General features: G+C 55.6%; 1 protein-coding gene across 1 annotated transcript; it reads right to left on the bottom strand.

The window, feature by feature from the left end:
* Nucleotides 1-3,058: 3,058 nt before the first annotated feature.
* On the bottom strand, nt 3,059-4,970 carry JUND (JunD proto-oncogene, AP-1 transcription factor subunit). Its single transcript, XM_031659746.1, is given in 3 exon segments — nt 3,059-4,251; nt 4,254-4,329; nt 4,332-4,970. Coding segments are annotated over 3 exon segments (1,044 nt in total). The 5' UTR covers nt 4,803-4,970; the 3' UTR covers nt 3,059-3,754.
* Nucleotides 4,971-15,283: the final 10,313 nt, after the last annotated feature.

The raw sequence follows: 15,283 nt of genomic DNA, 5'->3' as shown, positions 1-15,283 counted from the left end.
CTGGGAGTTCTCAGTGCAATTGGAGGCTGTGGGAGCCCAGAAAGGTGCTGGCCCAGCCTGAGGGCTACTGGGGACAGGTTTCCGAGGACTGTGCAGCTGAGGCTGGGAGGTGGCGCTCGGCTGGATGACTGGGGGAAGAAGAGTAGCTGGCACAGAACTACAGCTGCAGCCATGCAAAGACCCTGAGGTCAGCAGGGCAAGATATTGGGAATTTGGGTGGAGAAGTTCCTGAAAGGAGACACTGGCCAGCCCAGGGACTGGTACAGTCAGGACTTTTCCCAGAAAGTTTTCAAGTAGAGAGTCAGATCTGTGATTTAGAAAAAGCCCTTCGCATCACAGCTCATGCCTGCCTGACTCCCCTATCAGACTGGAGTGCTGGCCTCCATCTACTAGGTGTCAATGAATGCTGGGGAGGCTGGGCGCGGTGGCTCACGTCTATAATCCCAGCATTTTGGGAGGCCGAGGCGGGCAGATCGCTTGAGCCCAGGAGTTTGAGACCAGCCTGACCAATATGGCAAAACCCTGTCTCTACTAATAATTCAAAAATTAGCCTGGCGTGATGGCAAATGCCTGTAATCCCAGCTACTTTGGTAGGTAGCCTTAGGAGAGTGGCAGACCCAAGGAGGAGGTCCTGTGAGCTGAGGATTGCACCTGCACTCTAGCCTGAGTGACAGAGTGGGGCCCTGTCTCAAAGAAAAAAAAAAAAGAGCAGTGGCTCCACACCTGTTAGCATTTTGGGAGACGAGGGTTGGAGAATCGCCAGGCACAGGAGTTTCACAAACCAGCCTGGGCAGCATAGATCCCATCTACAGCAAAATTATTTAAAATTAGCAGAGGCGAGAGCAGTGGCTCAAATATAATCCCAGCACTTTGGGAGGCCGGGAGGCCAGTGGATCACGAGGAGTCAGGAGGTCGGGACCATCCTGGCTAACACAGGTGACCCGTCTCTACTAAAATACAAAAGCTTGCTTGGTGAGGTGGTGAGCCTGTAGTCCCAGCTACTCGGGAGGGCTAGAGGCAGGAGAATGCGTGAACCGGGAGGCCGAGGCTTGCAGTGAGCTGAGATCCGGCCACTGCACTCCAGCCTGACAGAGAAGGACTCCGTCTCAAAAAAAAAAAAAAAATTAGCAGGGCATGGTGGCATGCACCTGTAGTCCCACCTACTTAGGAAGCTGAGGTGAGGCAGGAGGATCAGTTGAGCCTGGGAGGTCAAGGTGCAGTGAGCTGTTGTCTCGCCACTGCACTCTGGCCGGGGCAACAGAGCAAGACCTCATCTCATAAAGAAAAAAAAAAAAACCTTGTAGGATACAGTGGCTCCCGCTTGTAATCCCAGGACTTTGGGAAGCTGAGGTGGGTGGATCACCTGAGGTCAGGAGTTCAAGACCAGCCTGGGCAACATGGTGAAACCCTGTCTCTACTAAAAATACAAAAAAAAAATTTAGCTGGGCATGGTGGCGGGGGCCTGTCATCCCAGCTAATCAAGAGGCTGAGGCAAAAGAATCGCTTGAACCTGGGAGGCAGAGGTTGCGGTAAGCTAAGATCAGGCTATTTCCAGCCTGGGCGACACAGAGGAAGACTCAGTCTCAAAAAAAAAAAAAAAAAGAAAGAAAACGAAAAGAAAGTACCTCTCTGCAGGGCTCCTCAGAGGCCTCTTGCCTTAGACCACTTGCGGGCAGGCGGGCAGGCAAGACGTCTGGGTTTGAATCTCTGCTCTGCCATTTAACAGGGGTGTTGGCCTGGCACAGTAGCTCACGCCTGAAATCCCAGCACTTCGGGAGGCCGAGGCAGCGGATAACGAGGTCAGGAGATCGAGACCATCCTGGCTAACACGGTGAAACCCCGTCTCTACTAAAAATACAAAAAATTAGCCAGGCATGGTGGCGGGCGCCTGTAGTCCCAGCTACTCGGGAGGCTGAGGCAGGAGAATGGCATGAACCCGGGAGGCGGAGCTTGGAGTGAGCCTAGATGGCGCCACTGCACTCCAGCCTGGGCGACAGTGAGACTCTGTCTCAAGCAAACCAACCCCAACATAACTTGGTGGCAAGTCCTTTCTCCATGACCAAGGGACAGTGGCCATTCTCTGCAAGTTTCTTCATCTGTAAAATGGGTACAATTCAGTGGCCCTCCCTAACAGGGCTGGCTAGGTACACATGGCCACCAGCCCTACTTGCTGTGTAACCTCGGCCACTAATATTCACATCCCTCAGGGCCCCCGATGAGTCGGAAGCCCAAGGGGCAGGGTCTTAATAGCAAAGGGCAGAGCAGGCAGGAGAAGCAGGAAGCCTGGATCAAGGCTCTGGAAGTGAGGAGTCCAAGGTTGGAGTGTCTCTGCACAGTCTCCTTAAAAGGCTGTGTGGTGTCAAGGCAGTTGCTCAACCTCTCTGAACCTTAGGTTTCCTCAAAGTGGGGAGCAGGATGTGGGGAGGAGGAGGAGGAGCGAACTTCAGGGAGCTATTTGGAAAATCCCAGTCCTGGAGGCAGACCTCTTGGGTCAGTCAGATCCCACCTGTGCCACCTTCCTCCTGGTACTGGGTCCATCCACCAAACGAGAATAAAAGCTTACACTGTAAGCCAAGCAATGCTCTGTAAATATAAACTTTCTTAATCATCACAAATTTATGGGGCAAGTTTTTTTTTTACTGTTCTCCCCATTTTACAGACAGGCAAACCAAGGCCCAAAAGATTAAAAAGTTCAGTAAGTATCTGCCTCTTCCTTCCTGCCTTGGGCTGGGGCTGTGCCCTTTCCACCTCGAAATCTCTCCTTCCCGAAAGGCAAGGGGGCATTAGCTAGTTCCAAACGCAGGTCAAAGACCCCAAGACCCTTCCCCAACCTCGACATCAGCCGGCCCCGCGCCCAGGCGCGTCTAGAGGGCGCTCGCTGCGCGCCAGATGTGCGGGCCCGTCTCGGACGTCCGCTCTCAGCTCGCTCCCAACAAGGGGAGGAGCTGGGGGCAGAGAGAGGAGAGAGAGGCGGGGGTGTGGGGGGGAAGCGGGCCAGGCCCCGCCCCGCCCAGCCCGCCAGGCCCCGGCGGGGGAAGAAGGAGGCGGAGAGCCGAGCTGGCGTAACGAGACTTTACTGAAAACAGAAAACCGGGCGAACCAAGGATTACAAACAGGAATGTGGACTCGTAGCAAAACAAAACAAAACAGAAAAGGGAGGGGGGACGGGTCGAAAGAACCGAAGGGGGAAGCGAGATCGAGGAAAGGGGCGGAGAATTTTTTTTCTTCTTCCCATTTCTTTAAAAAACCAACACAAGAAAACACACACACACACAACCAACGTTTGTTCCCGAGTAGAAACATAAATAGGGCAGAATCGAACACTCTGTTCTTCTCTCTTCCAAAGGAAAAAAAAAAAAAAAAAAGTAAAAGGAAAGGAAAGGCAGGGTTTGAGGCTGCGCCCCCTCGGAGCCCCCTTCCGCTGCGCGGTGTACAAGGTGGCAGCCGAGACGCGCGGGTTTGTGCAACACAGGGCGGCCGCGCGGGGGACAGAGGCAGCGCGAGGGCGGGGGGTCATGCGCTCGCCCCCCCGGGAGCAGGGGGTCCAGCTTGTCGAGTCCAGGGCGCCCCTTCCGAGTCCTGGGCACCCTCGGGGGGGATCCCCAGGGGCCGCGCCCTCTCTGAGTTCCTCGGCACACTCGGGGGAAGGGGGGTCCCCAGGGCGGCACCCTCTCCAAGTCCGGGGCGCCCACGACACCCCCCCGCGAGCCCGCCCCTCGGGGAGGGTGGCCGCGCATGCGCCCCGCGCGCGGACTCAGTACGCGGGCACCTGGTGCTGGGGCAGCAGCTGGCAGCCGCTGTTGACGTGGCTGAGGACTTTCTGCTTGAGCTGCGCCACCTGCTCGCGCAGCAGGCTCGCCGTGGACGCCAGCTCCGTGTTCTGGCTCTTAAGGGTCTTCACTTTCTCCTCCAGGCGCGAGATGCGCTCCAGCTTGCGCTTGCGGCACTTGGAGGCGGCGATGCGGTTGCGCAGCCGCTTGCGCTCCGCCTTGATGCGCTCCTGCGTGTCCATGTCGATGGGCGACAGCGGCGGGCTCTCGCCGAAGCTCGGCACGTCGGGCACCGTCTGTGGCTCGTCCTTGAGCGCAGCCAGGCGCGGCGGCCCCAACGCACCCGGGGGTGGCGGCGGCGGGAAGGGCACGGGTTCGGCAGCGAAGGCGACCGTCGCGGCGCCCCCCGCGCCCCCAGCGCCGCCCGCGTAGCTACTCAGGTTCGCGTAGACGGGCGCCTCGGGCGCGGCCGCCGCCGGGCCAGCTCGCCGGGGGGCGCGGAGCCCGTGGCCGTGCCCGAGGGCCCCCCGGCGGCGGCGGCGGCGGCGGCGGCAGCGCGGCCGCGCCCGCACCAAGCTGGTTCTGCTTGTGTAAATCCTCCAGGGCCTTGACGAAGCCCTCGGCGAACTCCTGCTCCTCGCTGGCCGCCACCTTCGGGTAGATGAACTGTGTGCTCGTCGGCGTGGTGGTGACCAGCCCGTTGGACTGGATGATGAGGCGCTCGAGCTCAGGGGAGGCCAGCTTCAGCAGCCCCAGGTCGGGAGAGGCGAGCAGGCCGTCGGGGGGTGCCGCGCTGGGGGCGCCGTCGGCGCGCAGGGGGGTTGGAGGCGGTGCGGCCGCAGGCTTCAGCGCCGCCGCCACCTGCTCACTCAGGCTCAGCGTCAGCGCGTCCTTCTTCATCATGCTGCCGGCCGCGGCCGTCGGGGGCGCCCCGGAGAACAGGCGGCCCGGGGACGCGAAGCTGCCGCCGCTGCCACTGGCGCCGCCGCCCAGGCCGCTCAGCGCCTCATCGCCGTAGAAGGGTGTTTCCATCCTCCGCCTCCCCCGCCGCGCCGGCCCGGGGGGGAGTGGCCGCGGCCTCCCGGGGGGCCCGCGCCCCCCCCGTCCGCTCGGCCCTGCGCCCGCCCCGGCCGCGGCCGCTGCGCCCGGCCCTCCGCTGGCGGCGGCTCCTGCGCCGCGCCGCTCGTGCGCCCTCTTATAGCCTCGGCTCGGCGCGATGAGCTCACCGCCCCCGTTCGCCATTGGGTGCGGGTGACGTCGCTCATTTGCATGGAGGGGCGGTGCCAAGCCACCGACGCCCGCCCGGCAGTCGTTGCCGCGGCGACGCGCGGTAAACGGCACAACAGCGCGCTGCCTTGTGGGTTGACGTCATGGGGGCGGGCCGCGCGCCCGGGCCGGGTCACCCCGCCTCGGGACCGCTGTGTACGACCGATCTCCCCGGCGCCGCCTCCGCCAAGGCACGTCCCGGGTGGCGTGATGGGCCCGGGCCACCAGGCGCCTGCCCTCCCCGAAGCCCCGCCCCGTGTCCGCGCGTGGGGCCCCGGCCGGGCGGGGGCGGGGGCGGTGCCGGCCTCCGGGGACTGGAGGGGGATGGGGTCCCGCATGGATAAATAACTCCTTGGCGCCTCCTGCTCTGCTGTGCTGCCAGCGCCTCCCCTAGCGCGCCTTCTGGAGGGGCTTTGTGCGGACTCGGGGCTGGAGGCCTGTTGGGGCTGTGTCCGGGGGCTCGCCGGGGGTGTGGGGCAGGTCTGCGTTCCCCACCCTCCCTCCTTCCCTCCCTCCTTCCACCCCGCGTGTGATTGCTCAGGGAGAGACCGGGGAGGGGAGAGGAGGGTCGCCAGAAGTTGCTGGAAGCGCTTGGATCCTGATCGTTTTCACTGAGTGCGTTGTAGAATCAGGAGTCCGACTTCCTGCCTTTACAGATGGGAAACTGGGCTCAGAGAGGTAGAGTGACCATCCCCCGAGAGTTAGCTAGGAGTCACAGCAGGGCCAGGGCTGTGACTAGGCCTGAGCTCTCATCCACCCTTAGAACCCTAGAACCTGGGAGTCCAGGCCCCTGCGTAGCCCCTTCTTTCCGCCGCCTACGTTTTAACCCCAGGTCTGCCAGGGCTGTGATGTCCTGGGCGAGGGTGCCCAACTCCAGGGGCTGGGCTGATGAGGCAGGAATGCCGGCTATAATTATTACCTGCTTGTTACCACTATCATGGCTGTTAGGGCTTAATGGGCCACTATTAAGACTGGCTGGGAAGGGGGTGTGAGGGAGGAGAGATGGACCCACCCCACCAATACTCACAGGGGATCCTTAGGACTTCTGGATCTGACCTACAGCCTCTGCATGCACCCCTCCAGCTCCCCACCTCTGTCTGGATGGAGCTCACACCCTCCTTTCCCTGACCTTCCCCTCCCTCTCTCTGATCCTTGGCCTCCCAGTTGCAGGACTAATCCTACCTCTGGGCCTTTGCACATGCTATGCCCTCTGCGTGGTACTCCCTTCCCCCAGGGCAAAGACTTCAGGAAGTGCCCCACCCCCAGACTTTATTCCTTTATTGTAGACTCTGAATCTACCAGAATGATGGAGTGGACCATAGACCCTTAAGGTCAGGGACATTGCCTATGCTGAGCCTGCTGACACAGCCTAATATAGAATGGATACTCGGTATTAAAGGTGAATGCCGGGCTGGGTGTGGTGGCTCATGCGTGTAATCCCAGCACCTTGGGAGGCCAAGGCAGGCAGCTCACTTGAGGTCAGGAGTTCAAGACCAGCCTGGCCAAAATGGTGAAACCCCATCTGTACCAAAAATACAAAAATTAACCGGGTGTGGTGGTGTGCACCTGTAATCCCAGCTACTCAGGAGGCTGAGACATGAGAATCGCTTGATCCCGGGAGGCAGAGGTTGCAGTGAGCTGAGATTGTGCCACTGCACTCCAGCCTGGGAGGCAGAGTGAGACTCCAGTCTCAAAAAATAAAAATAAAAAATAAAGGTGAATGCAACAAAAGGTTGCTTGTGTGGGTGGTCTCTAGCCTCAGTTTGTCTGCCTGGCCAGTGGGCATGCGTTACTCCTTTTCTACCGTCCTTACTCACCTGGCTCTGCCTCCAGCTGGGCCCTGGGGCATGAAGGCCATAGGGGAGGCTGTCCTCATCGCCAAGAGAGGTGGCCTGTTGGTCGCGCGGTGGCTCTTGCCTGTAATCCCAGCACTTTGGAAGGCTGAAGCAGGCATCTGAGGTCAGGAGTTTGAGACCAGCCTGACTAACATGGTGAAACCCTGTCTCTATTGAAAATGAATTAGGCTGGGCGCGGTGGCTCACACCTGTAATCCCAGCACTTTGGGAGGCCGAGGCAGGCGGATCACGAGGTCAGGAGATCCAGACCATCCTGGTTAACACGGTGAAACCCCGTCTCTACTGAAAAATACAAAAAAAAAAAAAAAAATTAGCCGGGTGTGGTGGTGGGCACCTGTAGTCCCAGCTACTCGGGAGGCTGAGGCAGGAGAATGGCGTGAACCTGGGAGGTGGAGCTTGCGGTGATCCGAGATTGTGCCACTGCACTCCAGCCTGGGCAACAGAGCAAGACTCTGTCTCAAAAAAAAGAAAGAAAAAAAAATTAGCCAGACGTAGTGGTAGGTGCCTGTAATCCCAGCTACTCAGGAGGCTAAGGCAGGAGAATCACTTGAACCTGGGAGGCAGAGGTTGCAGTGAGCCGAGATTGCACCATTGCACTCCAGCCTGGGCAACAGAGTGAGACTGCATCTCAAAAAAAAAAAAAAAAGAAAAAGAAAAAAAATAATAGGCTGGGCGAGGTGGTTCACACCTGTAATCAGCACTTTGGGAGGCCGAGGCGGGCAAATCATCTGAGGTCAGGAGTTCAAGACTAGCCTGGCCAATATGGCAAAACCCTGTCTCTACTAAAAATACAAAAGTTAGCCAGGCATGGGGAGCGCACCTGTAATCCCAGCTGCTCTGGAGAAAGTCAGGAGAATCACTTGAACCCAGGAGATGGAGGTTGCAGTGAGCTGAAATCATGCCACTGCACTCCAGCCTGGCCAACAGAGCAAGACTCTGTCTCAAAATAATAATAATAACAATAATAATAAAGACCTGGCCGGGCATGGTGGCTCACTCCTGTAATCCCAGCACTTTGGGAGGACAAGGCGGTGGATCACGAGGTCAGGAAGTCAAGACCATCCTATCCAACATGGTGAAACCCCATCTCTACTAAAAATACAAAAATTAGCTGGGCATGGCGGCACCCACCTTTAGTCCCTACTGCTGGGGAGGCTGAGGCAGGGGAGTTGCTTGAACCTGGGAGATGGAGGCTGCAGTGAGCCAAGATTGTGCTACTGCACTCCAGCCTGGGCAACAGAGTGAGAATCCGTCTCAATAACAATAATAATAATAATAATAGGCTGGGCGCGGTGGCTCACGCCTGTAATCTCAGCACTTGGGGAGGCCAAGGCAGGCGGATCACCTGAGTTAGGGAGTTCAAGACCAGCCTGACCAACATGGAGAAACCCCATCTTTACTAAAAATACAAAATTAGCCAGGCATGGTGGCGCATGCCTGTAATCCTAGCTACTTGGGAGGCTGAGGCAGGAGAATCGCTTGAACCCAGGAGCTGGAGGTTTCGATGAGCCGAGACTGCGCCATTGCACTCCAGCCTGGGCAACAAGAGCGAAACTCTGCCTAAATAATAATAATAATAATAAAGACCTGGCTTGGCAGGCCTGGGATCCGAATTGCCAGGGCAGGGAACTGGGGCTGTGGGTTTGTTTTGTCTCTAGATAGGTTAGGAAGGTGTCTGTCTGCCTATTGGAGTGTATGACTGTGTGTGCACCTGTGTGTGTCCATATTTGTGTTGTATGGACAGACACAGGTACACACACACATAGATACATACTCAGATCCGTGGGTCTCTGTGCTCTCTGGCCCAGGTTCTACCCTGGACAAAGAGATTCCTAGTGGGACAAGATCCAGCCCCCAGACCTGTAGCCAACCTTGCCCTGGGAACCCCTCTCTGGGCCCCGTGCAGTGGGGCCAGAGTGGAGGAGATGGGGTCATGCCTCTCCCTGAGGCAGGAGGGTGAGTGGGCAGCCTACAGAGGCCCTGACCTGACCTTGGGCCTCAGCCTTGGCAGCTGGGGGGATGGTCTGGTTAATTGTGGGCTGAGACAGCCTGAGCTGAGTGGAGCACTTTCCTGGAGGAAGGCAGGTGAGATGCAGAGGCCTGTTACCTCTTGGAGCCTGTTTTCCTTCATGAAAATTGAGCAAATAAGCCTACCTACTTTGTGGAGTATTGCGATTTTTATTGGATTTGAAGAAATAGTAAGGGGTCAGGCCAGGTGCAGTGGCTCACGCCTGTAATCTTAGCACTTTGGGAGGCTGAGGCGGACCGATCACGAGGTCAGGAGTTCGAGAACAGCCTGGCCAACATAGTGAAACCCTGTCTCTACTAAAAACACAAAAATTAGCTGAGCACGGTGGTGCGCGCCTGTAGTCCCAGCTACTCGGGAGGCTGAGGCAGGAGAATCACTTGAACCCAGTAGTAGGAGGTTGCGGTGAGTTGAGATCGCGCCACTGCACTCCAGCCTGGGCAACAGAGTGAGACTCCATCTAAAAAAAAAAAAAAAAAGAAAGAAAGAAAGAAAAAAATAGTAAGGGGTCAATAAATGCTTTCTATGCTTGTATTATTTGGCCAAACGTAACTTCAGTTCTTTGGTTTTGAGTTCTCTCATCTTGGAATACCCTTACACTCTTGGCGAACTCCTATTCATCCTTCAAAACCCACCACCAGTGCCCCCTTCTCCAAGAAACCCTTCCTGACCATGTCCCCTAGGACTGCCATCGATCCTCTCCATCTGGCTAAGACCTGTCTGTCCCCCATCTGTGTCTTGTTCTGTCTCCTCCATAGAAGGGGATGGAGAGGTCTTCAGGGCAGGATGGGGAAGGCCTCTTCTGGCCCCTAAGTGTGTGAAGCTGCCTTTGCCACCCCATCCACCATCCACCATCCACCACCACCACTACCACCACCATTCCATTCCATTCCATCCACCATCCATCCACCATCCACCCATCCATCTACCACCCATCCACCATCCATCCATCCATCCTGCCACCGACCATCCATCCACCATTGCTCGTCCACTCCGTCCGCCGTCCGCCGTCAAATCCCGGCAAATCCCGCCTGCCCGCCACCCGCCTAATCTGCCCGCCGCCGGCAAATCCACCCAAATCCGCCCATTCACCGTCCGCCCGTCCGTCCACCGTCCACCATCCACCATCCCTCCATCCATCCATCCACCATTAATCCATCCTGTCCATCCACCATCCACCATCCATCCCACCATCCACCTACCACCATCCATCCACCATCCACCCATCCACCATCCATCCACCTATCCATCCACCACCCACCGTCCATCCATCTACCATCCACTCATCCACCCATCCATCCACCATCCACCTTCCACCCGCCCACTCATCCATCCACCAATCCACCTATTCATCCACCCACCCATCCATCTACCACGCACCCACCCATCCATCCATTCCTGTGTTCATCCATTCACTCAACATTTTTGGAGCACTTACCATGTACTGACATCCTTCTGGGCACATGGTGGTTGCCACTGCCGATGCAGTCAAGGTATCAGAGAGCAGTCTGGGATGCAGGGACTTGGTGAGGACCAGGACTCCTTGGCTACTTGGGGCCAGGCCTTGAGATGCTGAGGCCCTATCTCTTCCTTGTTCTCCCAGTCTCGCTCCCTCTCTCTTCCTGCATCTCTCAATCTCTCTCTGTTATCCCATCTGAGTTCATCTTAGATCCTTCCCCATACCCTCAGGCCCCCCAGCAGCGCCATCTATCCCCCTCTTCCTCTCCCTGCTCACTTGTTCCATGCCAGCTTTCCCTTGAGTACATCTGTGTATTCCCACCTCGGGGCATTTGCACATGCTGTTCCCACTGCCTGGGAGACTCACTCACCTGGAATTGATCATATTTAATTCTTGGCTCCCCTCCCCTCCCCTCCCCTCCCCTCCCCTCCCCTCCCCTTTCCTTTCTGATGGAGTCTCACTCTGTTGCCCAGGATGGAGTGCAGTGACACAGTCACAGCTCACTGCCACCTCCATCTCCTGGGTTCAAGCGATTCTCCTGCCTCAGCCTCCCGAGTAGCTGGGATTACAGGCACATGGCACCATACCCTGCTAATGTTTGTATTTTTAGTAGAAACAGGGTTTCACCACGTTGGCTAGGCTGGTCTTGAACTCCTGACCTCAGGTGATCTGCCCACCTTGGCCTCCCAAAGTGCTCTGGGATTACCGTATTTAATTCTTGCCTTTCTTAGTATCTGCCTTTATTTCCATCCCCAGAGTATAAAGGCCAAAGAGCTGACCTGTGGTTCTTTCAGGGACATGTTTGTGCCTTCATTTCTCCAACTACAAAATGGGTAAATGAGCATGGTGCTAACAGGATGACCTCATAACTGGGGCAGGGGTTGAGAGGAAGCCCTTAGACCTGTGCCTACTACAGAGTAAACACTCAGTAAACTCCCTTCCTTGGAAACAGCGCAAATGTCCATCAGCTGATGAAGGATCAACAAAATGTGGTTCACCCACACAATGGAATATGATGCAGCCACAAAAAGGCATGAAGCAGGCCAGGTACAGTGGCTCACGCCTGTAATCCCAGCACTTTGGGAGGCTGAGGCGGGCAGATCATGAGGTCAGGAGTTCAAGACCAACCTGACCAACATAGTGAAACCCCGTCTCTACTAAAAATACAAAAATTAGCCGGGTGTGGTGGCGCACATCTGTAGTCCCAGCTACTCGGGAGGCTGAGGGAGGAGAATTGCTTGACCTGGGAGGCGGAGGTTGCAGTGAGCCGAGATCGCGCCATTGCACTCCAGTGTGGGCGACAGGGTAACACATAAGACAGGGTAACACATAAGACATAAGACTCTATCTTAAAAAAAAAAAAAAAAAGGCATGAAGCACTGATCTGTGCTACCACGTGTGCACAAAACTCGAAAACATGACACTGAGTGAGAGAAGCCAGGCATGAAAGGTCACATAGTGTGAGATTCCATTGATATGAAATGTCCAGGACAGGCAGATCCACAGACAGGAAGCAGCCAGGGGTTGCCAGGGGCTGGGGAAGGGAATGGGGAGTGACTGCTGATGAGGACGAGGTCTCCTTTGGAAGGGATGAACATGTTCTAGAATTAGACAGAGGCAATGGTTGCACAACAGTGAGGGTGTATTAAATGCCCCTGAATTACCCACTTTAAAGTGGTTCATTTTATGTTATGTGAATTCTGCCTCCATTTATTTTAATTTTTTGAGACAGGGTCTCACTCTGTCACCCAGGCTGGAGTGCAGTGGTATGATCTTGGCTCACTGCAACCTCCGCCTCCTCGGATCAAGCAATTCTCCTGACTCAGCCTCCTGAGTAGCTGGGATTACAGGCGTGTGCCACCACATACAGCTAATTTTTGTATTTTTAGTAGAGACATGGTTTCACCATGCTGGCCAGGCTGGTCTTGAACTCCTGGCCTCAAGCGGTATGCCCACCTCAGCTTCCCAAAATGCTGGGATTACAGGCATGAGCCACCGCGTCTGGCCTTCCATTTACTTTTTAGAGACAAGATCTTCCTCTGTTGTTCAGGCTGGGTGCAGTGATTTGATCTTTGTTCACTGCAGCCTGGATCTCTAGGGCTCAACCAATCCTCCCACCTCAGCCTCCTGAGCAACTAGGACTTTCAGGGGCCATGCCACCATGCCAGGCCAATTTTGTTTATTTTTTGTAGAGATGAGGTGTCACTATGTTGCCCAGGCTGCTCTCGAACTCCTGGATTCAAGCGATTGTCCTGCCTCGGCCTCCCAAAGTGCTGGGATTACAGGCATGAGCCACCACCATGCCAGGCACCTCAATTTTTTTGTTATTGTTGTTTGAGATGGAGTTTCACTCTTGTTGCCCAGGCTGGAGTGCAATGGTGCAATCTCAGCTCACTGCAACCTCCGCCTCCTGGGTTCAAGCAATTCTTCTTCCTCAGACTCCTGAGTAGCTGAGATTACAGGCGTGCACCACCACCCCCAGCTAATTTTGTATTTTCAGTAGAGATGGGGTTTCTCCATGTTGGTCAGGCTGGTCTCAAACTCCTGACCTCAGGTGATCCGCCAGCCTAGGCCTCCAAAAATGCTGGGATTATAGGCTTGAGCCACCATACCCGACCACCTCAATTTTTTTTTAAGTACATTAGATAAAAACCAAGGACATTTGAATAAAGTAGGGAATTTAGTTATTACAAACAAAACAAAACTGCTTCTTAAGTGGTTCAGGGAGGTTGGCTCTCTGAAGGTGTCTCTAGGTTGACTCATCCTCTCTAAGGGAGAACAGAGGGCCAGGGAGGCCTTCACATCTACAGTGTGCCAGCCCTTGCCTGGCACCTCACTCTCACTTTTTTTTTTTGAGACTGAGTCTGGCTTTCTCTATCGCCCAGGCTGGAGGCGATGGCCGGATCTCAGCTCACTGCAGCTCCGCCTCCCAGGTTCATCACCATTCTGCCCTCAGCCTCCTGAGTAGTTGACCACAGGCTCTCACCATCTCGGCCTCTCAAGGTTTTTTTTGTATTTTTTAGTAGAGACGGGTTTCACCAGCAGCCAGGATGATCTCGATTCTGACTGATCCACCTGCCCTGCCTCCCAAAGTGCTGGGATTAGGCTTGAGCCACCGCCTCGCCACTTTTTGTTTTTGAGATAGAGTTTCACCCTGTCACTCAGGCTGGTGTGCAGTGCCGTGATCTCAGCTGACTGCAATCTCTGCCTCCCGGGTTCAAGCAATTCTACTGCCTCAGCCTCCCAAGTAGCTTGACTACAGACATGAATGGCCACTTCAGCTAATTTTTGTATTTTTCTTTTTTTTTTTTTTTTTTTTTTTTTTTTTGAGATTTGAGCTCCATTTGTCGCCCAGGTTAGAGTGTTGTGGCCGGATCTCAGCTCACTGCAGTCTGGCCCCCCGGGTTCACGCCATTCTTCCTGCCTCAGCCTCTCCCGAGAAGCTGACTACAGGCCTCGCCACCTCGCCCGGCTAGTTATTTTTGTATTTTTAGAGACGGGTTTCACCGTGGTCAGCCAGGATGGTCTCGACCTCCTGACTCAGTGATCTCACTCGCCTCGCCTCCCAAAGTGCTGGGATTACAGGCTTGAGCCACCGCTACTGCCTTTTTTTTTTTTTTTTTTTTTTTTGAGATGGAGTCTCATTTGTCACTTCAGGCTGGAGTGCTGTGGCTGGATCTCAGCTCACTGCAAGTCTCAGCCCCTGGTTTACTTATTCTTCTGCCCTCAGCCTCCCCGAGTAGCTGGGACTACAGGCTCACCACCTCACCGGCTGTTTTTTTTGTATTTTTAGTAGGGATTAGGGTTTCACCATGTTAGCCAGATGGTCTCGGGACCCTCCCTGACCTCGCGATCCACCTGTCTCGCCTCCCAAAGTGCTGGGATTACAGGCTTGAGCCACCGCGCCCGGCCTAATTTTTTGTATTTTCAATAGAGACAGGGTTTCACCATGTTGTGGCCAGGCTGGACTCCAACTCCCGACCTCAGGTGATTTGCCTGCCTCGGCCTCTCACAGTGCTGGGATTACAGGCATGAGCCACTGTGCCCTGCACCCTCGCCCTCACTTTGCTCGCCAGCCAGCTGAGTGCCTTTCCAACGCACCCAGCACGCGCCTTCCCCAGGGCCTTGACACCTGCCATTCTCTAGTTGAAAGCCTCAGGTGATCGAGAACACTAGATCCCACCCCAGCAGGAGGAACCGAGGTAGAGTTCTGTGTGCTCTCGTTCCCCCACCTTCCTTAGGCCACCAGAAAGGTCAAGGTGCTTGGTGGTTAGGACAAAGTTGACCACACCTTGGGGCCACAGAGGGCATTGAGTATGACCAAGGAGGCTGAGAGCCTGAGATGACAGCAGGCTGTGAGGGTATCTTGGAGGGCACAGGGCACACCCCTTTCCCACCCTGGGAGGGAGAGGATCCTATAACCTAAGTGGCGTCTTGAAGCCAGTGGGACGGTGAGGAGGTGGAATTCAGACCAGCTGGGGGCTCTGTCAAAAGGACCTGCTTCTGGCTGCCTCATCAATGCAAACAGCAAGAACTTTTTTTTTTTTTTTTTTTTTTTGGTGAGTGGGGTTCTTGCTCTGTCACCCAGGCTGGAGTGCAGTGGCGCAATCATGGCTCCCTGTAACTTCGACCTCCCTACTCAAGTGATCCTCCCCCTTCAGCCTCCGCAGCAGCTGGGACTACAGGTGTGTACCGCCAGGCCTGGCTAATTTCATTTGTTTTGTAGAGGTAGGGTCTCACTATGTTGCCCAGACTGGGATCCTGGGCTCAAGCCATCTGCCTGCCTTGATGTCCCAAAGTGCTGGGATTACAGGCCTGAGCTACTGTGCCCGGCCAAGAACCATTTTTTAATTTAATTAATTATTATTATTATTATTTTTTGAGACAGAGTTTTTCTCTTGTTGCC

Source organism: Papio anubis, chromosome 20 (assembly GCF_008728515.1).
Source record: "Papio anubis isolate 15944 chromosome 20, Panubis1.0, whole genome shotgun sequence".
NCBI classification, from domain to species: domain Eukaryota; kingdom Metazoa; phylum Chordata; class Mammalia; order Primates; family Cercopithecidae; genus Papio; species Papio anubis.
Note: the sequence above shows the minus strand (reverse complement) of the source record. Positions and strands in the feature narration are given on the sequence as shown.